General features: G+C 32.3%; 2 protein-coding genes across 6 annotated transcripts; both read left to right on the plus strand.

Moving 5' to 3' along the window:
* Nucleotides 1-254: 254 nt before the first annotated feature.
* Nucleotides 255-18,529, plus strand: LOC106666146 (MATH and LRR domain-containing protein PFE0570w-like). Of its 3 annotated transcripts, none has more exons than XM_014393095.2 (19): nucleotides 255-466; nucleotides 737-973; nucleotides 5,965-6,301; nucleotides 6,393-8,576; nucleotides 9,790-10,572; nucleotides 10,830-10,938; nucleotides 12,217-12,307; nucleotides 12,370-12,461; nucleotides 12,540-12,686; nucleotides 14,914-15,072; nucleotides 15,132-15,323; nucleotides 15,397-15,847; nucleotides 15,902-16,050; nucleotides 17,129-17,228; nucleotides 17,297-17,482; nucleotides 17,538-17,770; nucleotides 17,825-17,965; nucleotides 18,035-18,253; nucleotides 18,325-18,529. In XM_014393095.2, exons 2-19 carry the CDS (start codon nucleotides 772-774, stop codon nucleotides 18,331-18,333), a joined length of 5,784 nt encoding a protein of 1,927 aa, XP_014248581.1. In that variant the 5' UTR covers nucleotides 255-466; nucleotides 737-771; the 3' UTR covers nucleotides 18,334-18,529. The 3 variants fall into 3 exon arrangements, with proteins under 3 accessions (XP_014248581.1, XP_014248585.1, XP_014248583.1); XM_014393097.2 differs by lacking the exon at nucleotides 255-466 and adding an exon at nucleotides 490-634; XM_014393099.2 differs by lacking the exon at nucleotides 9,790-10,572.
* A 1,862-nt stretch (nucleotides 18,530-20,391) lies between these two features.
* LOC106666147 (26S proteasome non-ATPase regulatory subunit 12) lies at nucleotides 20,392-24,717 on the plus strand. 3 transcript variants are annotated; one of them, XM_014393101.2, is made up of 9 exons: nucleotides 20,392-20,639; nucleotides 20,771-20,951; nucleotides 21,013-21,249; nucleotides 21,315-21,455; nucleotides 21,515-21,651; nucleotides 23,660-23,884; nucleotides 23,945-24,122; nucleotides 24,212-24,289; nucleotides 24,365-24,639. In XM_014393101.2, the coding sequence occupies exons 2-9, from the start codon at nucleotides 20,778-20,780 to the stop codon at nucleotides 24,599-24,601; spliced, it is 1,407 nt and encodes a 468-aa protein (XP_014248587.1). In that variant the 5' UTR covers nucleotides 20,392-20,639; nucleotides 20,771-20,777; the 3' UTR covers nucleotides 24,602-24,639. The 3 variants fall into 3 exon arrangements, with proteins under 3 accessions (XP_014248587.1, XP_014248586.1, XP_014248588.1); XM_014393100.2 differs by having other exon boundaries at nucleotides 20,583-20,665; XM_014393102.1 differs by having other exon boundaries at nucleotides 20,599-20,951; nucleotides 24,365-24,717.
* The last annotated feature ends 26 nt before the right edge of the window (nucleotides 24,718-24,743 follow it).

The raw sequence follows: 24,743 nt of genomic DNA on the forward strand, positions 1-24,743 counted from the left end.
CCCGGGATTTCTGAAACAGATTATAGAAAAAATCAGTCCAACGTCCTTTTCTATCTTTCTACCATGTTGTAAAGAAAGTTTTAGGATTAATATATTAAGTATAAAAATACTATTTAAAAAAAATTGCTTTGGAAATTTAGTTTTTCGCTCAATTTAACCGTTTAATCTGTTTTCAAATTGAAATTTGTTTTTAAAAATTCTGGACGGATAGCTTTTTGGGCGGTTACATTTTCGAGGAACTGTTGATACAGATCCAAGGAATCAAGGTGCCGTTCTTTTGTTTGACGATTTATTTTATTATTCGGATTAGATTTAAACAGTTATCATAGTTTATGCCTTTGTTTATCAAATGTAGTTTTAGTTGATTAATTTTGTCCAACGGTCGTCGTCCCTCGAGAACCGGGAATAGCTTGAGAAAAATCTCGACTTCTTTGTGCCCAGCGGTGGTGATCAAAATCAAACCAAGGTTACTAACTACTTTACTACACTTTTTTAAGCACCGCCGGACATTTTTATCTATATTTTAAATTTAAATTAACTAAAAGAAACGAGCATTTTATTGTATAATTTTGTTTTCAAACGTAAATACCCAAAGTGGGAGACCTTTGTAACTATAGTCCTTCTCTTTAAAATGGTATTAGCCAGTTCGAAACGCAATAAGTCCATTGTGTGACTTTTCTTTTTGATTTCCTTTATATGTTTTTAAATAAAGACCCTTGTTTTGTTTGTGTTCTAGGCTGAAGCGGCTAATCTTCAAACGACTAGCCGGCTATGAGGCATAACATTGCCCAAGAGGTGGACAATCGCGATTGTGACTCTTCCAGCATGGAATCGGGTTCACCTAAGAAACGGACGACTGTCAGGAAGTCAAATCCAAAGCTTGACTTTTCAAGTGATTCAGACACTCCACATAGAAAGCTCAGGCCGAGGAGAAATGAAAAACTGAGCGAAGCAGTCATCCAAAAGCCAGGAGGTGATTAGCTTTCAAACACTTACAACTAAGTTAAAATTTGTATTGTAACTATTTATTTGGTCTATCTAATTTATCATAAAAGCTATACTAATGATAATACTAAAATCTAAGAAATGAAAACTAACAGTGACTCTTAAGCGAGTATCTGAGTTGGTGAAGAGGGATCGTGCTTACCTGGCTCAGCATAAGCCATATAAAACAATTGGAAAGGATGGTTCTACTTGCAAACTGGTCTGGTTAGGCATAGTTAGGGTACTTCAATTTATTATGAATTGCTGGATGATCCATTCACCCCCGAAGAGCTTTCTGTTGTATTTGCCTCTTTGAAAGTAATAAAGCGCCTGTATACATAGAGTCCTATATGAATTTTTCAAGTTTGCTTCTCAGAACTTCAGGGATAGACACACAGATGATAGACAGATATCACATTTTATCCACATTTACGAAGTAGGAAAAACCCCTCCATCGTTCAGTAGGTCAATTATCTTCTCTTTTTTTTGTTTAAAAAAAAAAAAAAAGTGATATCAATGGTACATCCAATCACAGAGGAATCTCGTGCATAGACATTATCGCCAAGATTTTTTCTGGGCTCTTACTTCGTCGGTTGGAACTGTTCATCAACTAATGATTTTGGAAAATCTCAAGCTGGTTCTTGACAACATATAACATTTTTGTTTTATTTAATATCATAAAATTAAGATTGATGAAAAGAAGACAAAAACTCTAGTGCTTCTTTGTCGACTTTAACGCAGCTTTTGATCGTGTGGAAGGCAAGCACTGATACTAAAACTTTATAACCTTGGCATACCTTCTAAATTAATCCATATAATTAAGTCCGTTTATGACAATTTTTGATTTATTAGAAAAAATTTGTACTTAATTAATGGCATTTAAATCTATCTTCTCTGTGTTCACCAGACTATTTTATTTGATTATTATTTTTTCTTTTTTTCTAATTATGTTGTAAAACAGTGATTATTATAATATTTTATTGGCTATTTTATCATCTTTTATCAATATTTTATCAGTAATCTCGACTCCAAGCAGATGGATATTCCATTGCTGTAAATACTTATGTTTTTTAAAAGGGTATATTTTATTATTTGTAATAATTGTCAAATAAAGTATTATTGAAATCGTAGGTTGTTCCCCAAGTACTGCAGCCTTTTGGTGTATTGTAAGTTTCCTGGTTCCTTGGTTCAGTCAATCGACTCGATTCTTCTCTTAAGAAGTACAAGGTCAATGAATCGTTATTACAATTCCTTTTCCTGGATTTTCTTAGTATCCTAGTTTATTTCTCCAGTGAGCAGGTGCTTCACATTCGAAGATGATAGGGTGGCTGTTTCTTCCTCTTCATTGCATAATCTACAATTGGGATCATCATATACCCATGTTGTGTAGATGTGTTTTCTCATATGCCAATGACGGGAAAATTGTCTTATAACTCCTCTGAGTTTAGCCCTCTAATATTAGCAGTAAGTTTGCCAGTCTTGGTGAAGGTGGTTTTAGCATTAGTTTACTGTGTCTAACACCACTAGAGTTTATCCTATTGTCTTTTTTTTAATCCATTTTGTGTGGATTGTGATCGAAGATTTTGTGTTTGTTTGTATTTTCCCAAAGGGCCTGCTTATGGTCTTGCAGATTCTCCTCTGGCCAGTGTGTCTGGTTTTTCATTTCCCTAAATTCCCTGGAGTCCTGGTACCCAAGAGAAACATAAGAGTTTTGGATGTATTCACCGGCTAGTTTTGATGTCATTATTTTTACATGTTAGTGCTTTAATAGTTACTTTATCTGATCTTACGGGGATTTTTTTGCCATTGTAACCTCTTAAGATTTTCTAAGACACAAGCATTGATGACATGTACTTCACCTTGAAATACCGAGGTGTACTTTCCTAATGAGTTTGATTAGATTAAAATAGATGGACTCTTTATGAACTGTACACCATGACCAGTATTGGTCTATTGCACATTAGTGAGTTCGATTGCTCTTGTGTCAGCTTGTTCAAAAACACCCAACACGGTTCCTTGGTTTGTTTTAGAGCCATCTGTATACCATATTGTATCTGATTTCTTCCTGAATTCTTCTTCTCCTTTCTTCTATATTGAGACTTTATAGGATATTGTAAGGGGGTATTTCTTGGATCATCTAGTCAGTTACTATTTCTAAGAATGGGTGTGTGATTATATTAATTATTGTTGTGTGCCCAATAATTTAAATGTGTCTACAGACTAAATGAGCTTTCCCTCTCTTCTTCTTGAATAATTATTTCCATTGGCGGTATGTTTAGCAGAGTTTCTAGTGCAGTTGATGGTATTGTTTTCATTGCCCCTGTGATAAATAGGTTAGCCAGTATTTGTATGCTGCCTAAGTTTTGGGTAGTTTGCTGAGCTTTAGTCCACCAGATTAATGAGCCATAGGTTACTTTGGGATGGTCCTCTGGGTATAACCTGAATCTCAGAGAAGAGAGATTATTATTATGCGACTCAAAATTAGCCAACTATATAGTTCCTACTAATGGAAGGGTGATCATTCAATTCTGGCATAGACTCATGCCGCTCTCTGTGTTTCAATAGTGGAAGGGTTTAAATTTACTTATATTAAGTATCAATAAAGTAACTTAAGTATTTATTTATATTTTATATCAACAGATATTCATGTCTTATATCATTCTATTCTTATGACAATAGAAATTATGAATGGTGGAGTGAGTGTGTTGCTCAGACTTTTTAAAAAGATAGTTCCTACTCACTGTAAGATAATGAATAATAATTTTTATAATTATAATAATAAATAATATCTTTTTAATAAATAATAACATCCTTTGTGATTGAATGGTCGGTATGGCAATATTTGAGAGTGAGTGTTAATATTTATTTTACTAATGCTTATGTTCTCACCATGAGGGCTTCAAAAACTTTAAGATTTTTCAACTATGAGGTTATATGAACCCTCAGAGTGCTCCTCATTTTGGAAAAAAGCCCATTTGTAAGTTATCCAGTGGCCCTACTTTCGAACACATGACTACCTTACAGTGATGAGCGCTGTGTCAATGCCTAAACCGTCACAGCCACCAACACCAACGTTAATACTTACAATTTATCATTTGATTTATGCATTTATTATTACCATGAAGGTATGATGTGACAGGGGCAATGGCACAATATCTGGTATTATAACTGTAATAAATTTGTGTTCAAAAAATTCACTAATTTCGTGGTCCGCTTGACTAATTAATACATTACAATTAATTAAGGTTTTTTGTTGAGATGAAAAAAAGTTTAAGTTAAGCACGAGAGGGATTCGAACCCACGATCTTCAGCTAGATACGCCGCTGCTATACCACTTGAGCTATCGTGACCTCGATCCACTCGGACATCAACTTCCTATCTCAACCCCACCTTATGAGTTTTCCCTCGTTTTGTGCCATTTTCAAAGTTGATGTTTGTTTAACCTACAGAATTCAAACCACTGTGTTTCAAATAGTGGAAGGGTTTCATTCAAGCAGGATTTCTTTGTTATTTTATATAATAATTGTTGTTGGTGGGAGTGGTTAAAATTGATTGATAGATGGTCCTTTGAGCATAACCGGCGTCTCAGGGATGTCAATTCTATCTTCAGGACTCTTGAATTTTGTTTTATCACTTCAGTTTAAATAAGTGAAGATCTGTTTATAATTAAAATTGGTAATCAATCCACCATAGTACATGAAGTGTAAATCCACTCAACTTGTGCAGATTAGAGAAAAAATAGTATGTAATTAAAATAGTTTTTAGTTCAGAATTTTAACTTAATTCTATAACTATTCAAATACTGAATTTTTAAAAGTTCCCACTAAACCAGTGTAATCAGTTCGGCTGTTCTCTCTAGACTCAGTGTGTAAATAGAAATATGGAGTGAGTGCGATATGCAATCCTTTTTTTAAAAAGATAGTTCTTACTCACACTAAGTTTTGACTGTACAATTTATGTAATTCATTATTTAAAATGGTTTTTTGGTGAGAGTAGGAACTATCTTTTTTAAAAAAGGATTTAACACCACATTCACTCCATCATTTATCATTTCTATTAATATGCTAGTCAAAGCAGTAATGGACACAATTATTACCTCCACTAACTTAAAAAATGTTAGTAAAGAAGTACTTTTAAATCCTTATTATAAATTAAGACTTTAATGCTCAAAAATCAACCTGGTCATCAAAATCAATCTGGTTCAATTCCCAATGTTTGAAATTAAATCTAACTCCAAAATTCATTCTTGCTAAATTAATATTAAGAACTGTTCAACTCTCTTACAATGTAAATGCCAAAAAACCATTTTAAATAATGAATTACATAAATTGTACAGTCAAAGAGATACAAAACGTTTTATCAATATTTTAAAAAAACTTACTGTGAGTAGGAACTATATTTAAAAAAAAAGGATTCAGTGTGTAAACGTATTGTGTGAATATTACAGGTATTGGATCATTGTCCTACATCATCTGTTGTTTGTGATTAAATGGTCAGTATGACAACGTTTGAGAGGGAGTGTAAATATTTGTTTTTTTTTTTACAACCTGCAAATGTTCTCACCAATAGGGCTTGAAAAACTTTACAATTTATCATTTGATTGTTGCATGTCTAGTATGATTGATTTATTATTACTGTGAAGGTATGATGAGAGGGCCAATGGCACAATATCAAGTATTGTAACTTTGTAGTAAATTTGTGTACAAAGGTGATGTTTGTTTAGCCTATAGATGTTCAACAAATATCGTATATTTGCAAAAAGTATAAAATCTTGTTCAATGGTTGACGATACAGCAAAGAAAGTAGATCTTTAATCTATCAATGTAGACCATCAACCATCTTTCGTAAATAGTAACTTTTCTTCTTTTCTGTTATTGTAATTTATTTTATTATTATGATTTTTATATATATGTATAATTATACCTATATATGTATAATATATATATATATAATTTACCTTTGATTTATTTGTTTTTTAAGATGTTGGAAATGACAACAGACATGGAAGTGATTTTGACAGTAAATTGAAGGTCATTATTGAGCCTGAAGACTTCGTCTCAACAGATTTTGGGAAATCAAACAAGATGCACTCAGATGAAAATGTTGTCATCTTAAAGAGAATGATGGACCATATCGTTTCAATAATGTCTGATGATGAACATAAGCCACAGCTTGAAAAAATGTATGGCGAAAGTGAAATCCTTGAAGTTAAAAACTTGATCAAGAGTGGTGGAAATGACAGAGAAAAGGTTTACCAGATTTTGAAACCATCCACTCTTAAGATCTACAAGAATCTGAACCAGCCAGAACATATTGGGTAAGTTTAATCCGTTGGCTGCATCGTAATATTTATTGTTAATATATATTTATTGTTAAAATAAAAATAATAAATTTACTTAATTTTTTAGGTTGTTTAAAGGGTGTGACATATTCTCTTTGAAATCTAGCCCAAGTCATAATGAGAAAGTTAACCAGATTGTTGCAGAATTACTTCAAAGTTGTAGCCCAGACAACAAACAAAGTACATCAGAAAATGTCAAAAAGGACAAATTTATTAAACGTCTTTTCACCACAAACAATCAAACTAAAGAAATTAGTGAATCAGAAACTAAAATTCTGGATAATGAAACTGGCATTAGTGAAAATGGAAATAAAACCAGGTCAACTAATAAAAATAGAAGACACAAATTGACTAATCGAAGAAAAAAGGCCAAAAAAATTATGAAGGGCCAATTACAAGCTGAATCCTCTCCAATGATTCAAGAGCCAGATGTGTTAGAATTAACAGAGCTTACCAATAATAATAAAAACGATGTTTTAAAAGAAAACATCGATCATACCTTTGAAAAAGAAGAAAACTTTCTTCCACAGAATTTTAGTATTGCATCACCTAAATTTTATCTCACCCAAAATAAAAAAGGTATCCATAAGTTAATTGGCCGTAAAGATTTTGTGCAAGAAGTCATAGGAAATGTTGTAATTTGTGGAGAAACAGAGATAGAAGGCAGTAATCGTATTGTACTTTCAAATGATGACATTGAGCTGGATCATCAAACAGAAAAGAAGGCATTTAACAGTTCTAACGCCAATAAGGATTTCGTGAATGACAGTTCAAGCTCAGATATTGAACTCAAGAAAGAGATATCTCTTGCTACAAGTAAAGAACTTGTGCGCCGTAATGTAGAAGTTATTGAAATATCAGATGATTCTAGCAACAGTGACAAAGATTTAGTGAAACACAACAATTTGAATGTAGAAAGTCATGAAATTCTTTCTCCTCAAGGAAGTCCTTTGTGTGAAGATGGCATTAATAAACTTACAGATCAGATTAAATTGTCTGGTTCAAAAGAAAATTGTTTTTCTGAACTTGATTCGAGTAGGAAAGTCAGCAATACAAGTGCAGAAACAAACTTGAGGAATTCTCCAAAAAATTGTATTAAAACAAACAAAAAATTAAAAGTGGAAGATTCTTCTGAATCTAGTTGTTCTTCTAACAGTGGTAGCGATGATGAATCAGCCAAGGAGGACATACAAAATCCAAATTTAGAAATAATTACACAAAAGGACTTAGAATGTAATGAAGCCCTTCAAATGCATACAAGTGATCAATTAAAACAATCAATTGAAGAAGATAATTCAATTAAATTAACTACTAAATACAATAATACAATAGAACAAAGCATTCATAAAGATCAGAAATTGCCAAAACACAGTGCCAAAGATCCTGAACTCCTAAAGGAATGTTCACCATTCATGGATCGTTTCAAAGAAAAAAAATCAAATAAGTCAAACGCTGAAGTTCAGCTTAATAAACGTAAAAAAGAAATAAAAAGGCATAAAGTGACAGAGAGAAACCATAATAAATTGTTAAATGAGAAACAAGAAATGGCTGAGCACAAATTAAAACATGACAATGAAGCACCTAAGAAAGATAAGAAAAAAGAAAGAAAAAAACGAGGAAGAACAAATATGAATCAAAACGAATCAACTAAAACATCTAAAAAACCATTAGAAATGGCTAATACAACAAAAAATAATTCCTCCATTTCTGAACCACACATTTCAAGAAAAAGAACAAGTAAAAAGTTGTCTAAAGATAACACTGACCTAGATGAAACAATGGAACTCCTATCAAAGCCAAACACTTCTTCCAGAGCATCACCATTGATAAAAAAGGAATGCGAAAAGCAAATGAAACAGAAAACACTTTTAAAAACAGTAATTACAAAACAGGAGGACGAAGAGGTAGCAACTCGTTTGCCCGGATATGAAACAGATAGTAGTGAAAATGAACCAACATTTAACAACGGCGAGGTAAATTTGAATAAAACGAGCCCAAATCATTGCTATGAGATTAAGTTCAATTCTGATAATTTTGAACCTAATCAAAATGATTATATTGCATTGGAATACGATATCGGCAACAATTCTGATTCTTCTTACGAAAAGATGATCAAGGAAATAAATAGTGCAAAACTGGAGAAAATAAACAATGGGAGTAAAGAAAATGTTGCTTGTTTAAATGAAGAGAGTAATGAAGCTACTTTTGAAACTTCAGTAGGATCCAAAATAAATGGATCTGACAAGTTTACGTAAGTTAAAATTTTATTTGATTGTATATTATACTTAAGTGATTGTTCGCAGCCTTAGGGTTAATTATGTATTTTAGCATTGCCTAAACTAATTTAAATATAGTTTAATTATTAGTTTTTGTTCAACAATTGTTTTTGTTGTATTAAAGTGGGGTATTTATGCTGAAGAGATGGTACTCATGGCAGGATTCTACTAACCTTTCACCTCTTTCATTTCTTTTATCTATATGGTCCTCCTGCTTGGCTGTAGAAGTTTGAAAATGGTGGTTTTATTTTTCCTTAATAAATTTCCTCTTCATTTAATCCTGCAGTTGCTGCGTAAACTTGAATTAGAGTTGAAGTTTTGTTTTGCTAAACTGGACTTGCAATAGGGCTACTCGAATCTTTAAATGTTTTAATTCCGTTTTCTGACGAGCCTTTAAGAGAACAGTTTGTGATTTAAATGTTATAATTTTTTTGCCCTTTTTACTTTATAAAGCCCAAAGATATCAATATGTTTCATATAATGCATTTTCTAATTTAAGTAATTTTGTTTCCTCTTGTAGAGATCTTACATTTAGTTTTCCAATTGTTAATGATTTTGTCTTCCTTTGTTTTTGTTTTTTCTTGGTTTTTGGAGTTCTTTAATTTGCAGTTGTTACCTTTAAATTATTTTCATTGAAAGAATGTTTACCATTTTGGGAGGTATTGGTCTTTCTCTCCCTAGATGACCAACTGTCCTGTGAGGATATAGTGCTGAAACTTGACATAATTTTAAAAGAACAGTTTAATTTATTTAATAACAATTTTTCCTTATCATTCCTCGACAGCTATTTCCAGTCAACGTGCTCAATGTATTCTTATTAGTGTGCAATTTATTAAAAGCAAAAGTTAAAAAAAAAATCTGTTTGCGTTTTAACTAGAGAAGTTTGTTCTTCATAGGATTTTTCCCTTCAATATTGTGACTCAGTTATCTTGTGATTACTGTCATACGGGAGGGATTAACATCACCTAATCGTTCTTACAGATGAGTCATAACAGTTATTGATAGTGTTAAAAGTTCAAAAATCTAAAAACATAACATTTACAGTGGTGAAATTTACTGAACATTTTAACTTTTTTGTATACTTTCTTGTGATGATATAACATTGCAATGATCTTTAACAATAATTAATTTCCATTCTATATCACTAAAAGATTGGAATAAATTCTGTTATTCATATCCAATTTTCAGGAAGGGTCAAAAGGAATTGGACCATTTAGACCCTGAAATGGTCCCAACTTTAATTGTTGGGAAAGAAGATGACGATGATGATGACGATGACGATGACATATTAGATTTATTAACTCCAAATTTGGACAACATGTTTAACCAAAATGAAACAAATACCAAAAATCCTCTAAATTCACAAGAATATAGTTCTTTAACAATGTTTCAAGAAGGGAGCAAAGAAAGAAATCAAATTTTAACTTCTCCCTTCGAGACAAATTTAAATTCTAATAGTAGTTTATTACACTGTAAACTAAATTCTGCATTTAATGATTTTCACCCTTTGCCTTTTAATAACTCAGTAGTAAAATCACAGAGATACAGTCATGATAATTCATGTCCTTTAGTTAATTATAAATCAAATTCAAATTTACAAACACCAGAAAAAAAAATGCTTAGAAGAGAGAACCTAAGAAGAGAGAAGATAACAGGAACAGAACTCATTGATCATTGTAAAAAAAGGTTTAGATATGATAACACCGTTACTAAATGTATTGAAATACAAGAAAGTAATTGTATGACATCAGATTCTAATTTTAAAAAAGAGGTAGTAAAATCCCCAAAGGTTCATTTTCTTCCGAACTTTCCTGATTATAAAAACAAAGATAATTCTGATTTTGATTTTTCACTTTGTTCAACATCTCCCTCTATTTCTTCTTCACAAGAGGACATCTATAGAAATATGTACTGTGACAAAGATTCGTACCATTATGATTGTTGTTTGGAAGTTGAAAAGGAGGACACCTCGTAAGTTTTTGGTTTTTAATTATATAAATAACACTTTCATTAATTATTTAAATAATTAATGAATAAAATTATTTAATTTATTAATAAAGTAAAATTATTTTTCAAATTCAGCTTTGCAAGCAATAATTAATTACACTTCTAGCAATAAGTTATTTTAGTTTAAATAGTAATATACAAATTTGGACTATAGACTAATTTCAACAACAGAGTTGTAATATTTGTTATTGTTATTAATAAATTTTTGTCCTGTTTTTCAGGGTCTTCACCAACAATGAAATACTAGTTAAAACTGCATACGTTAATAATGAACCCATTGGTATAATGTGTCCAATTGATGAAGGGTCATTTTTTTCTTACAAAGACAAAGTAATTATTATCTTTATTATATTATTTTTAATTGTGTCAACTTAGCATTTAAAAAAAACAAAAAAACAGATTTTGAACATTGTTTAGTTTATTCTAAAATATGCTATTTTATAAACTATCATTATTTAATATATGATAAACAATCCATTCCCTTTAGTTATGTTAAAATGAATGCTTCAGTTGCTCCCCCCCCTCAGCATTAGAAAATATCGTGTTTGCTAGACAGAGGAGGTGAGAGCCAGAGAAAAGAAGGCAGCTGAGTCATGACCAAGTTGGTCAAATATAAAACGAGGGTTGGCTTTGTATGATACAATTTTAACTGAGAAAAAAAAAAGGAAAATGGGTGAGAAATTAATCGGGAGTGTAGAATGCCAACAAAAAGGTGGAATGGACGAAGGGAGTGAGATAAGAGGACAACGCCTGGAGGCAAGATGAGTCCAGCAGGCCCAAGGACTGGGAAAAGGCGTTATTTTGCCAGATTGCCCTTATCATGAACAGGATGGATACTCTGAAGGGGATTTCTGCCATGAGGAGGGTGATTTGACTGTTTGGTTCAAGTAAGGATAGGTGAGTTAGGCCGGTGGTTCAGCGGAGAGGGATCGGTTCTTTGTTAGATTTTACTCCTGATGTGCAGCTGATAAATCCTGGGCTAGGAACAGATACATGGAAGGAGATTCTTGGCTGCAAAAAGGATGATTTTCCCGTCCAGGGCAAAATAAAAGGCTTTCAGGAAAATCCGCCAATGGACACTGTAAACAGACTCCCAGTTAAGCGCGCGCGCGTGTGTGTGTGTGTGTGTGTGCACGCATGTGCGTATGTGTGTGTGTGTTGTCCCTTAAATGAATGAGCCTTGTAAGTGGCACAGAGCACAAATTCTGTATCCTGTTTTGTTGAACACAGAACCAATCCTCCTTGCAATCACCGTGGATTCTGGGTAATCACTGAGTAATTAATTTGTTTTGAGTTATTTATCTTTGATTCCTTCTTCTTTATTTTTTTGCCTTTCCATTTGTTTAAAATGTAATGACTAATGACCCAACCTTTTTGTATTATTTCTTCATTTATATTCATCATTCATTTACCCCCCCCCACTTTGGTCTCCACTGGGCAACGGGCATACATATGTCGGCAATTTTAAGCCATAACTTGTATTTATTGTACACACAATAGTTTTAGAACAAAAGGTATGGAAAATTTTTCATTCATTTTACATTAAATACGATAAACAATAAATTGTTTAGGTCACTGTTATTATAATTGTATTACATTTATTTTCAGTATCAAATACGGTATACTCCAGAATTATTTGTTCGCAAAATGAAGATAAAAGTTCGCCAACAAATGGAGCTCCTGAAAAAACCTTTTATGGGTACTAGGATTTTTCATAAATTATTATAATTTATTGTGTTATAAGCAATTTCAAATTTTTAGACAACGTCGTTAAAAATTTTATGAACAAAATTTGTGAAGAATACTATAAAAACGGGAATTGCTGTTCTCCGTTATGCGTTAAAAAACATTTGGTAAATTATTTTTCAAAATTTATTTTTTGAAAGAAAAACTATTGCTATTTTAATTATTTAATTTAATTAATTTTACAGTTACCAAAAGAGTGGTACAACATGATGGCTGATGAAGAGGCATGGGCAATTACTAATCTTATTTTAACACAAGCAGCACAACCTCCTGTATCATTCTGCTGTTCAGTTTTGGAGTGGTTAGGTGAAGTTAAGAAGTGTAAAATGAAGGTAAATTAATTCAAATTACTTGGGTTTTTGGTGTTTATAATGCAACACATTCAGTTCGGCAGTGCCTTAGGTGTAGGGAACACACTTACCCGATGCAACGCTACCTGACATGACCCGAAGCAGCCACCGGATGCAAATCCAATGTCCTATTTTCCATAAGATTGTATTACCCCCGTGCACATCTGCCCGATGCAACACAACGCTACCCTACTCTTCGCTACGCGATCCCCACTGTCCAGATTTTCGTCGGGTAGCATCGAGTACAGTTGAAAACAAAAGAACCGGACACTCATATTTTTATTTCAAACTCTATGTATTATTGTCGTTATATTAATACAAGATACTTCTTTTAATATAAACCAAACTAAGTGAGATCAAAAATTCATTAGTTTTTATTTAAAGAAATTTATTTTAATGGTTTGGTGGCAAAATTTATTAAAACACCGTAATACCATTTATTGATAGAATGAATTTAACTAACAATTTATTACATGATTTTGCTCATAAAATTTATTACATAGTTTTGCTCAAATTTAACTAACAATTTATTTCATGGTTTTGCTCATGAAATTTAACTAACAGTTCATTACATGGTTTAGCTCATAAAATTACACCATTTTTGTCAAGTAGCGTCAGAACCGGACACTTATATTTTTTGTAGTTATTTCAAACTATGTATATGTAATTTTGTCGTTATATTAATTACATCATGCTTTTTTAATGTAAACCAAATTAAAAGGGATCAAAAATTCATGAGTTTTTATAAAATTTATTTAATTATGGTGGTTAGGCAGAAAATTTATCTAAAACACTGGAATAACTTTACTTAAAACAATTAAATTTAACTAACAATTTATTACATGGTTTTGCTCAAAATAATGCATTAAGAACAAAAGAGGTATTGCGAGTGTGATATTGATTTGTGATACACACTGTGTGACTGTACGTCTCATAGAGATGTGCACACCCTACCAAAACCAAGACAAGGTGTCAGGACAAGTCGCGTAGCTTTGCATGATGCAAGTATGTTCCCCTTTTATTGCCTTTGTAGCGAAGACAGGACCTGCACTACCTGCTTACAAAAATGGGATTCTCAGGAGCTGCCCCGGTCAGTTGGCACCATTTCATTGTTCAGGAACATAATCTGCTTACCTATTTTCCACTTCTCTTTATCCTTGTTGGTATTGACCTAGTTTTATCTGAAAAGGTTGTTCCTAGACAGGACTATAAAAATACAATCTAAAAAAAAAATTAAATGTAAAAAGTTTTTTGCCTTTTTTTTTTTTTTTGAGGCCATAAGGCTTGGGGTTGACGACAATGACTATTTCAAAGGCATCCCTAAATAGCAACAAAGTATTTGTATTATTAATAATAATAAAAGCAGTCATAAAGACTTTTTAAAAACCCTTATGTACTGGGGGAAAATTAAGAACCTTCTAAAATCCCCCCCCCCAAAAAAAATGAGTGAATCAATATAAATACAAAGTAAATAATTTAACGGTAAGTAAGAAGTTTTGATAAATCAGTTTGAAGAAATAAATGCAGGAAAACACCAATAAGAACATATACTTATGTGTTTAATAAGGTTTTGCTGAATTTTGAGACAAAAAGAAAAATATTTGTTAAAAACCGAGAGTTGTAACAAGTTGGGCGAAACTGACAGTAGGAAAGCTTGGGTCAAAATGAGGCCGGATAGAGGCAGGTAGAATGTTTCCACACAAAGCTTACCCCCACAAATTGTCAAAAGAAAATAGGAGAACGAGAGCATCCCAACGGCCCATTGGACATAGACTAGGAAACGCCTGTACACTGTATTGAATGTGTTAAGTGGACTGACAATATTAAAAAAAAATACTGTAACATGTAAACCACCCTTTCAAATTATTTTGTAAACATTGATGGGAGTGGGTGTTTGCTTCAGCCATACCTGAGATTTGAGTAGAAAACATGGATCCCTGTTTGTCTTGGTCAATGTGTTAATGTTCTTTCCAGAAACATATGAATTCAATATTTTTTCTTTTTTATTATTGATATACATGGAATTTAACAAATAAAAAACAATTGAAAAAGAAGGAGAAGATAACTAATAATAAAAAATCTTGTACTTAGGTCTTTCTAAATAATTTTAATTTTTTGTTTTATTGCATTTGAAAACACTGGTTTTTTCTAGATTCAGGTTAAGGGTTCCCATTAACCACTGTACTCTTATTTTTATTTGAAATTACAGATTATGTTGGTGACTGAATATTTCCGCCGAATAAAGACATTTGAAAATTGTAGAACAGTTTGGCTAGCTGTTTTAAAGGCACTTACAATTTCTGGTTTTCACGAGTGGGAAGCTGTGTGTTGCGTACTGTTATATTTTTACACTGATACATGCCCTTCAGTAAGAATAAATTCATCAATATGATTTAGCTGTTGATTTTATTTCAAACTATATTTTAGGTTACAAGAAACATCATGAGGTATATTGGATTAGAAAAAAGAGTGTATCCAAACATGTGGCAATCGTTACAACCTTTGGTTGAAATCGGTTTTCAGCTGCCGAACACTATAATCAGATCACTGCTTGAATTACTCTGTCATGACAAAAATAACAATTTTTCCAATGATGCAATTTTATTAATTGGCCTACAGGTTTTGAATGTTTTTCATTAATTAAAAATAAAACCTCAGGTGGATTTGATTTAATGTGTTGTGTTTATTTTAGGTGAAGAAGATGAAACCGATGAATTTGCAAAGAATGGATACACTGATACAAAAATTCTTGGAAATTCACAAACAAATTTTTCCTGTGAAGATGCCGCTCAAGAGCTGTTTAAAAGAAGCCAATAAACCAAGAGAAGAGCATAATTTATCAAGAAAAAGATCACAAACTTTCTCAACAGAGGATCATCCTTTGTTGAAAAAGCCCTTGATATTGAACACGGCCAATAGCACATCTCCCAATATTAGAGGTGTTTATGAGGTCGAAAAAGTGAAAGCTGCGTTGCTGAGATCGTTTAAGGCAAAAAACACCCCAGATATTGCCAACATACTTTTTAAATACGGTGGAAAGAAAGAGTATGAAGTCATACTTGCGGAGGAGCTTTTCACTTTAATTCAACCGGAAAAAAATGCATTCCAGCTGATCAAGGACATTATTCATGAAATCCGAATAAGTCAGTAAAGAGATGTATGTTTAATGATTGTTACTATTAATAATTACTTTTCAGGTGGAAATATGAAACACAGCATATTAATTATGGCACGTGTCTGCATTACATTTATGCTACATTTTGTCATAAACTTTAGCGACTGGAAATTGGCTTTCGATTTTCTTCTGCTTATTCGGGAAAATCACTTAAACCCAATCATAATGAAGGTAATTTGTTCAGTGAAACTTCCCTACGGACACCTCTAAAGAGTGGACACTCCCAGTAATAGATATTGACTCCTTTTTCAACTATATTCTAACTCTAAAACTCGGCAAAAAGATGGACGGCAGCCTTCCAATAATTAACATTTTCTGAAAAACACCATACTATTTCCCTATGTGTTTTGTTCGCCTTCCAATGTCTTCCTTATTCTCAAATTCCTTGATTTTGATTATGCCACTTTGCATACATGTTTATGTACTTCTTGTCTTCTTTAGTTTCCTGAAATTTCACCACATATACACTTAACAAACACCATACTACTGGAATAAATACTATACTTGAATGTGAGTAAGAATATGTGAATTAAAATTAAAATTTATGCCTATTTTCCTCAGTCAACATATGTTCGTATTTTACCTACGCCTTTAAAATGACCCGAATAAAGATTGAGGCATTGGTATGAAATGAAAAATGTGTTTTTCTGACATTTTTAACCTAACCATTCCTCACCATTTCGGCAACTTATTGGGTATAACCTTAGCCCAATAGATATCCAGTTAGATCTCATACAATGCATATATTAAAAAATAATAAAATAACATCACAAGGCCTGGGGAATGTATAACCCTGAACGAGACAACTCGTCATGAGTACCGAAAAGTTAAACCATCTACTTCAGGTTGGCTTGATAAATTTACAAATTTAGAACACGGCTTAAGATTTCTTTCAAGACAATTAAAATGGAGAAGGAGCAAATGAGCGTTGTCAGAGAGGAAAAGATTCAAAGGAGTATTTAAATTTGCCATTATATACAAATATCTAGGTGAATTGAAAACCCCTCTGGTCATAAGAATGGGAATCCTCATGTGTTGTGTTTAAATTGTGTAGATTATCTTGTAATCCCCATTGTGACCCATCTTGTAATACTAAACATTTTCTTTTCTTTTCTTTTTTTTCAATCCCTCTTTGTAGTGGATAATATTTCATTTCCCAGCAGTGTCCATTATAGGGAAGTTTCACTGTATATACCATAGAAACGTGTTTATATAGATACATATGATTACAAAATGTTACGCTTTTTAGCCGGTTTGTTATGAATACAGTGAATTGAGAATTGCGATTACTTGTTCTGAAATTAACTTCTACAACAAGCATTACAATTCTGCTATTGCAATTTTGATAAGTAAGTTGCCGATGGTTTGGGTGATATTGTGATTATAACGATTTTTTTTTTTTTTTTAATAAATTTAGATAATAAGCTCTTATATGAAGACAGTTCAAAATGGCAAATCAGCGGTAGCTCAAGGGAATTCCACTTTGTTAAACAAATTATACAATTCCTTTTTATCAACTTTAACTCAGCCAAAATGGTCGATGTGTCGTATACACTATTTAAAAGCACAATGAAATCTCAGAATAGTTTACGTGTACCAATAGGTAATTTTTTTTTTTTTTTTAAGCAATATTTAGCATTAAAAATTTTTGATTTTAGATCTACTTGATTTTTATGAACCTTTACTGTGCAATATGTTTGAAAAGTTTGATAAATATAAGCATAAATTACTTTCGTTTTACATACAAGTCAATGAAATTGACTCAACTGTGCAACTAACTGGTCTGTCATACAGAGTCTTGGTCATCGTAGCAGTTAGAAATGACAACTTTGAGGTTATAAAAGATTTAGTTTCAAAAGCAATCAGCACATACGTTTACCCCATTCTAGAGGTATATTATTTTTTTAAAAATTTAATATTGAGTAAATAAAAAATTAATTTTCAGGATAAAGAGAATGTTATTACATTAAACACCTGCTTGCTTCAAGAAGAAATGAAAGCTTATTTAGTGGAATGGTTCCGCTGGGATTTAAACAAAAGCAAGGATAGGTCATTCTTAAAGCATAATGTTCAGATTCAATTTAAAGTAATATTTGTTTATATTTTAATCTAACAATTTGTATATTAAATTTTTCTTGTCGTTTTTCCGTATAAGTTATCAAAAACAGATGATTTTATTGAATGTGAGCAACTTCCAGTGCCAATGATTCTCAACTCAGTCGATCCATCATTAAATTGTGCAGTGCGGCGTCTGCAAGCCGTTCTCTCAGAGTTTACAAAGGTTCCTTTCCAGGCGCTTAACATAAAAATGAAAAATGATGCCTTGTACGTTCCACCTGAAACAACTAAACTGCTTATCAAATCAGCAAAGAAGGTGAATGGTAGTAATTATACTTTATTTATTTATTTTTTTGTGCAAATTGTTACTTTATTTATCAATTGCAGATGTATTAAGGAGATAAAGGTTTTTAAAACTTTTGAGAATCAAGTCATTGTTATACAGAAGATTTTTTATAATTGTACATAACTGTATAATGGTGTACATTATATTTTAAAATATGGTTACCTTGCGAAGAAAAGTGTATTTGAGAAGAAAATTGTTTTATTTGTAATAGTGTTTAATGAACCAATATTACTAAGAAAACAAATATTTTATGTTTTATTTTATCTTTTTATTATTATCATTATTTTTAATAATAAATTGTATTAGTATTATTTTACTCATAACAGCAACTTGTTTATTTTTTTATAAGTTTTTGTTTGATAAATAAATTGTTTAGTTATATTCCTGTAGAATATTTATTTAATATTCTTTTTATTACTTTAACATTACCTTATTGGATTGACAATGACAACAAAGATATTTAGCCCAATATAACAATACAGTTTTGTCAAGTCCAAACCTTAAACATGTATTTTTCAAGCAATAAAGAAAACACTTTTCAGACAGATTTATGGTTGTATGATCTGTGGCTGTTTGTACAGAAAGTTACAGTAGAAATTGTTTATAGTAAAGCTATGCAATTAGCCAAGGAGGGTTGTCACATGTCACACTTCAGGGCCGAATCCCACTTATGTGTCCAGTTTGTAAAGAAAGGTTACTGTTACTAATGTGTCACTATTTGAAAGATTGCCATTCCATATATAGTATGCTGGAATGCCACCCGATCTAAGAATTATGCTGTAACAATTTTTGGCGGAAATTTCTGTTTTATTCTATATAACGATAGATATCTTGTTTTGTGTCCCATTTTGTGTATATAAAAAGCGAATGTGGAGCAAATTCATAGTGTGAATATTGTTCCCTATCTAACTTCAATTAGATAATTTAAATTATGAAGGTTTATCGAGTACACCACCATTCTACTGTGTGAATGGTCTATAAATAGAAAAGAATGTTTTTAAGAATGAATGAGAGTGTATTTAGATTTAAAAATTGCACATGTTGGGTGCTGAAATGACTTTGCTATTGACAGCCCCTGAAAAAAAACTTTGGCGGCAGGACAGATAGGACCATAGTCTAACCCTGGACTGCTGAAACATGAGGTAGATAATTCTTGTGCGAAGTCATAAGCTTGATTCTATACGTGTAGTTATGCTTGTGCAGAATTGAATTTAAATGAATTGAGAATTCCAGATGTGAGAATTGCAATAAAAGCTCAACCTGAAATATACATACAAAGATTTATGCTATTTTTGTATGTTGTATGATAATTTATGTACATGAAATTAGTGCCTTTTCTAACTGTAGCAGTGAATTTGCCAGTTTTGGTTAAGGTTGTTTTAGCATAAGCTTACTGTGTCTAGCACCTCTAGAGCTTATCCGTTTCTCTTTTTGTCTTTTTTGGATCCATTCTGTGTTTGTTTTTATTCCAAGAATATGTCCAGGGACTATATATGGTTTTGCAGATCCTCCTTTGGCCTGTGTATCTACCTTTTCGTTACTCAAACTCTGGTCCTGGCACCAAAGATGACATCAGGTTGTTGTTTCCCCAGGTTTTGAAGACAATTCCTTCATCTCATTATTTAATCTGTCAATTGAGTCATCATTGAATATCCCACATTATGTAGATGTTTTCTCAGTTGCTTGCCAGTGACCGATATGTAGTTGTATCGCTTGTCTGAGTTTTGCCCTCTCTAACTGTATCAGTTTGTCAGTTTTGAGGTTCTTTGTCGTAAGTTTGCTGTTCCTAACACCTTTAGATAATTTTAAAAATAATCAGAAATGTTTCATAGAAAACTATAGCTCTCTATTTTGTAAATTATACTGAACCTTGTTTTTATTGTAATTGTTTAATGAAAGTTTGCCATGTCAACATGTTCTTCCAGATAGAAACTGGACTTTTTGTACAAATATAAAAAGTAACAAAAACGTGTTTACTCTAATAGAAAATTTAATGACAAAACAAAAATTTCGTAGTTTTTGTATTTTTTTTATATGTTTTAATCAAAGTTTTAGTAAGTAAAATGCCGGTGATCACACCCTGTACTCTGTAGTAGGATTTTTTAAATCTTGTTACCACGGCTCTAACACAGTCCACAAATCGATTAGTTTTGATTTTACACAACTATAATTTTTTTCGCTCTCATTCGTCTATTAATTAATAAAATTGTTATAATTATTATTAAATTCGACTTGATGGTCGTTTTGTTCATGAGAAAGCGCACGAAGTACCGAGGGAAATTCTGTGAATTGGCAGGTTAATTCGGATTCGGTGACTTAGCTGTTTATAATTTTAAAGGTTATCCCATTGCCCACTGTAAGTTATCTTGTTATAGTATTTCTGTAAGTTTCAACAGCTCAAAGCAACAATTATTTCATATACAATTTCTCCGTTTGTTCATCTACCTCAGGAATATAATTTTTTTAAATATTTTTAATACGCCACAGAAAAAAAATGGTAGATCCAGCGGCTCTGGTCACCGACAACGGTGGAAAAATCATGAAAATGGAAGTGGATTATTCGGCGACCTGCGATGAAAAAATAGCCGAGTGCAAGAAAATGGCATCAGAAGGAAAACTGCATGATGCCTTGGACGTCCTCATCAGTCTCGAAAAACAAACTAGAACGGTAATTCGAACTTAAATTAAAAAGACCTTATTTCCACCCTAAAACCATTTCTAATGTACAGGGAGCTGATGTTTGGAGTACCAGCAGAGTCCTTGTTGCCATAGTTCAGCTTTGTTTTGAAGCGAAGAACTGGTTGGCGTTGTACGACAACATTGTGCTGATGTCGAAGAGGCGATCGCAGTTGAAGCAGGCAGTCACGAAAATGGTTCAGCAATGCTGCGAGTACGTTGACCAGATGCCTACCAAGGATTCGCAGCTCAAGCTAATTGAAGTCTTGCGATCGGTAACAGAAGGAAAGGTACATTCAAGTTGGAAAAGTATTTTGGCAATTTTTCTTTAATTTTTTTACAATTATTATTCAAGATTTACGTTGAAGTAGAAAGAGCAAGGCTTACGCATAAGTTGGCGAAAATGAAGGAGCTCGAGGGTAACATTAACGAAGCTGCTAACATAATGCAAGAGCTTCAGGTCGAAACATACGGATCCATGAGTAAAAGAGAAAAGGTAAATCAAATCTTTTTAGAATTTTTTTCATTTTTTACATTATTTTTTTCTGTTTTTAGGTTGAATTAATTTTAGAACAAATGAGATTGTGCCTTTTAAAAAAAGATTACATCAGGACGCAGATCATTGCAAAGAAAATTAATCCAAAATTTTTTGAGGAAAACGATACACAGGATCTTAAACTTAAATTTTATAGGTATTGTTTTAGTGTAAAACTATTACTATTTTAAGAATTCAAGTGGCTGACTTTATTTGAAACAAACTTGGGTTACTTTCATAGCATCCATGATCTAACCAGATCTATTTTATATTGATTCTGCTTTATGTCCTTTCACGAAAAGTACAATTTCTATTAGTAATTCGAGTGTTTTTTCTCAAATTTATTTTTCTTTAACTCTTCATTCTCCCTGTTCTAATAGCATAGTTGACACTTATCCATTGCAATTGGGCCAGAATAAAATTTGGAAACTGATGGATTAAGCGAAACCTGAGGAATCGAGGGGGGAATTTTTATTTTTTATTCTACTTATATTTACATGTACTGTTTTGTCACAGGGATAAAGTTTTGCGAAGATCAGTTCAAATCTGAATTAAATCAAAATCAGTTATTATTATTATATTAATCCATATATTGCACACCTGCAAGAAAAGTGACACAACTCAACAAAAGAAAATTTTACAGCTGTACTACCCATAAAATATTACCGTTTTTTTGAGTTGTAACACTTTGGTTGCATATATTGACTCAGTAATTTAAGTTAATTTGTTTGCTGTATAATAGTGGTGGTCAATGAATGGCGTTAAGGTCACTAATTTCTTTGAGATAACATACAAACCTAACAAACAAGCTTAAAAATTCTTACAAAAAACATATTTGTACAATTGTTTTCATAATGTGACATTAATTATAAGCCCTTATGATGACCTTTAAATAGGTCAAAAGCTTGGCAGCAACAGTAAAAGTGCAAAATTGATCGACACTTCTAACATTGAAAACTAAAATAATCCTTAAATTAATATTATGTGCTTTCAATGAAAAGAAAAACAGCATAAGAACTAACGTGTATTGTTAGATTCAGTTAAGGACATGCAATCTTATTTTTTCACATAAAATATAATTTGATAATTCAGTATTTACAATATTTAGATTTTCTGTAATATTTTTGACCTGCAACTTTGAAGCTGAGCATTCAAGCTTGCCAGATTTGTAAGTGAAATCTGAAGAGCCAGAACCATCAGTAGTTTTCAATTGTGTCACTTTTCTTGTAGATGTGCGACATGTTTAGTGGTTATAATTGACCACATTAATTATTTCAATTAAGATAGTAAAATAGTATAATAATATAAGATAAAAAGAACACTTAATTGAATTTTTTCTCTTGAACTCTAGAAATGCCGGTGTTTTTGAAAAAAAAGCCCATATGTGTGATGGATTTGTCCTTGGGACTTTTACCTTCGGTTATGAGCTCATGTCAATGTCTTCCCTGTTGGGTCCATCGATACCTCAACCACTGCTGTTAGATTTTTGATTTTTTCAGACCTGACATGTCAATATAGTGTGGTATTCCCTTTTTCTCTTCTCATTTGTTCAGTTCTACGTTCTGTAATGTGTTTATTCTCATGAGTATGTGGATTACATTTTCTTTTCAAGTTTGCCGACATCCTCTCCTTCTTTCCTGGTGCAAACATCGATGTTTGTGGGCTTGACCTTGTTACTTATCATTAAATACATTCATCACTGGGTGATTTGCAGTCAGTACTTTGATATTTTTATCTTGGACAATAGGGATATTTGGCGGGTCTTCAGAGGAATGAGTATGTAGTACTCTGAAACCCACATAAAGGCTAGGCTAGGATTGAATGCTAGAGAATGAGATAGTTTCAGAGCTTTTTCACCATGTGTGGGAGGGTTAAAAATGTAGAAATAACGTCCCAGAACACAACCAGAAAGTTCAACAGACTTCCTACAGAAAATCTAACTTAAAAAAAAATTAATTAAATAAATAAATAAAATATATAAATAAATAAAAATGTGAGGTGGAAGAAATGTGAGGTGCCAGCTAGTAGCACAGGCAGCTAGCCAGCCGGGGGAAAAAAAGTATATATAAGGAAATATTTTCAAAATTGGTGGATTATAATAATTTATTTACACTTAATTACATATAAATTTGCATATTATTTGTTCTTACTTTGACTTTCTTTAGGTTAATGATTGATCTGGATCAGCATGAAGGATTGTACTTAGCAACATGCAAACACTACCGAGCAATTTTGGCAACACCTGCAGTACAAGATGATAAACAGCAGTGCCAGGATGTTCTTCAAAACGTTGTGATCCATTTAATATTAGCCCCATATGACAATGAACAGTCAGATCTTGCACACCGTGTCCTGAATGACAAGACACTTGACCAGTTACCACCATACAAGTACTACATTCTTATTCCTATTTAAGAATCAAGCAAATTACAATAAAATTTATTCCACAGGCAATTCTTGCAGAGTTTCATGACCCATGAACTAATGGAATGGCAAGCGTTTTATAAGCGCTACCAGCCGCTTCTGGAAAATGGAACTAATGAAATACAAGCGGCAAGGGTATTCAAGCCTGGGACTGAACTCGCAGAAAAAAGCTGGAAACAGCTTAAATCTAGGGTTGTTGAACATGTAAGAACGTTTATCACTTTAACATTTTTACATACTTTTAATTTATTTTTTTATTATTGACAATAAATTTTTAAATTGATATTTTCCAGAACATCAGAGTCATGGCGAAATACTACACAAGAATCACTTTGAAGAGAATGTCTGAATTACTTGATATGACAGTTGATGTATGATTAGTATTTTTGTATATATATATTTTTTTAAATAATACTACTGACTTTTTTTAATGCATTTATTTGCAGGAAACTGAAGAGACTCTGAGCGAAATGGTGGTTAATAAGTCCGTAACGGCAAAAACAGACCGTCCTGCTGGTGTCGTGACATTCAGTGCGACTCAGCAGCCTAATGATGTTCTCAATGACTGGGGCAGAAATTTGGCCGATCTAATGCGACTTTTGAACCATACTACGCACTTGATAAATAAGGAGCACATGGTGCATAAGCATTTGCTGCCAGCACCTTCTGCTTCTAGTATTTAATGATAGATAACTTAATAACATTGAAAGACTACCTGCTGTTTGTCATCTTTAAAGTTGTATTTATTTGAAATATAATTTTTCTATTGCCAGAAATAAAATTGGTTTATTCTACTGTTTTTTGTTTTATTTTTTTCAGTCTATT

The sequence above is a fragment of the Cimex lectularius genome, unplaced genomic scaffold (assembly GCF_000648675.2).
Source record: "Cimex lectularius strain Harlan isolate CLEC.00 unplaced genomic scaffold, Clec_2.1 scaffold5, whole genome shotgun sequence".
In the NCBI taxonomy this organism is placed as follows: Eukaryota; Metazoa; Arthropoda; class Insecta; order Hemiptera; family Cimicidae; genus Cimex; species Cimex lectularius.

Coding starts and splice junctions, on each gene's coding strand:
- LOC106666146 (XM_014393095.2), top strand. CDS start 772: ATGAGGCATAACATTGCCCAAGAGGTGGACAATCGCGATTGTGACTCT. Junction 974..5,964: donor AGTCATCCAAAAGCCAGGAG/GTGATTAGCTTT, acceptor TTGTTTTTTAAG/ATGTTGGAAATGACAACAGA. Junction 17,966..18,034: donor ATGTTCAGATTCAATTTAAA/GTAATATTTGTT, acceptor TTTCCGTATAAG/TTATCAAAAACAGATGATTT.
- LOC106666147 (XM_014393101.2), top strand. CDS start 20,778: ATGGTAGATCCAGCGGCTCTGGTCACCGACAACGGTGGAAAAATCATG. Junction 23,885..23,944: donor GACCAGTTACCACCATACAA/GTACTACATTCT, acceptor TTTATTCCACAG/GCAATTCTTGCAGAGTTTCA. Junction 24,290..24,364: donor TACTTGATATGACAGTTGAT/GTATGATTAGTA, acceptor ATTTATTTGCAG/GAAACTGAAGAGACTCTGAG.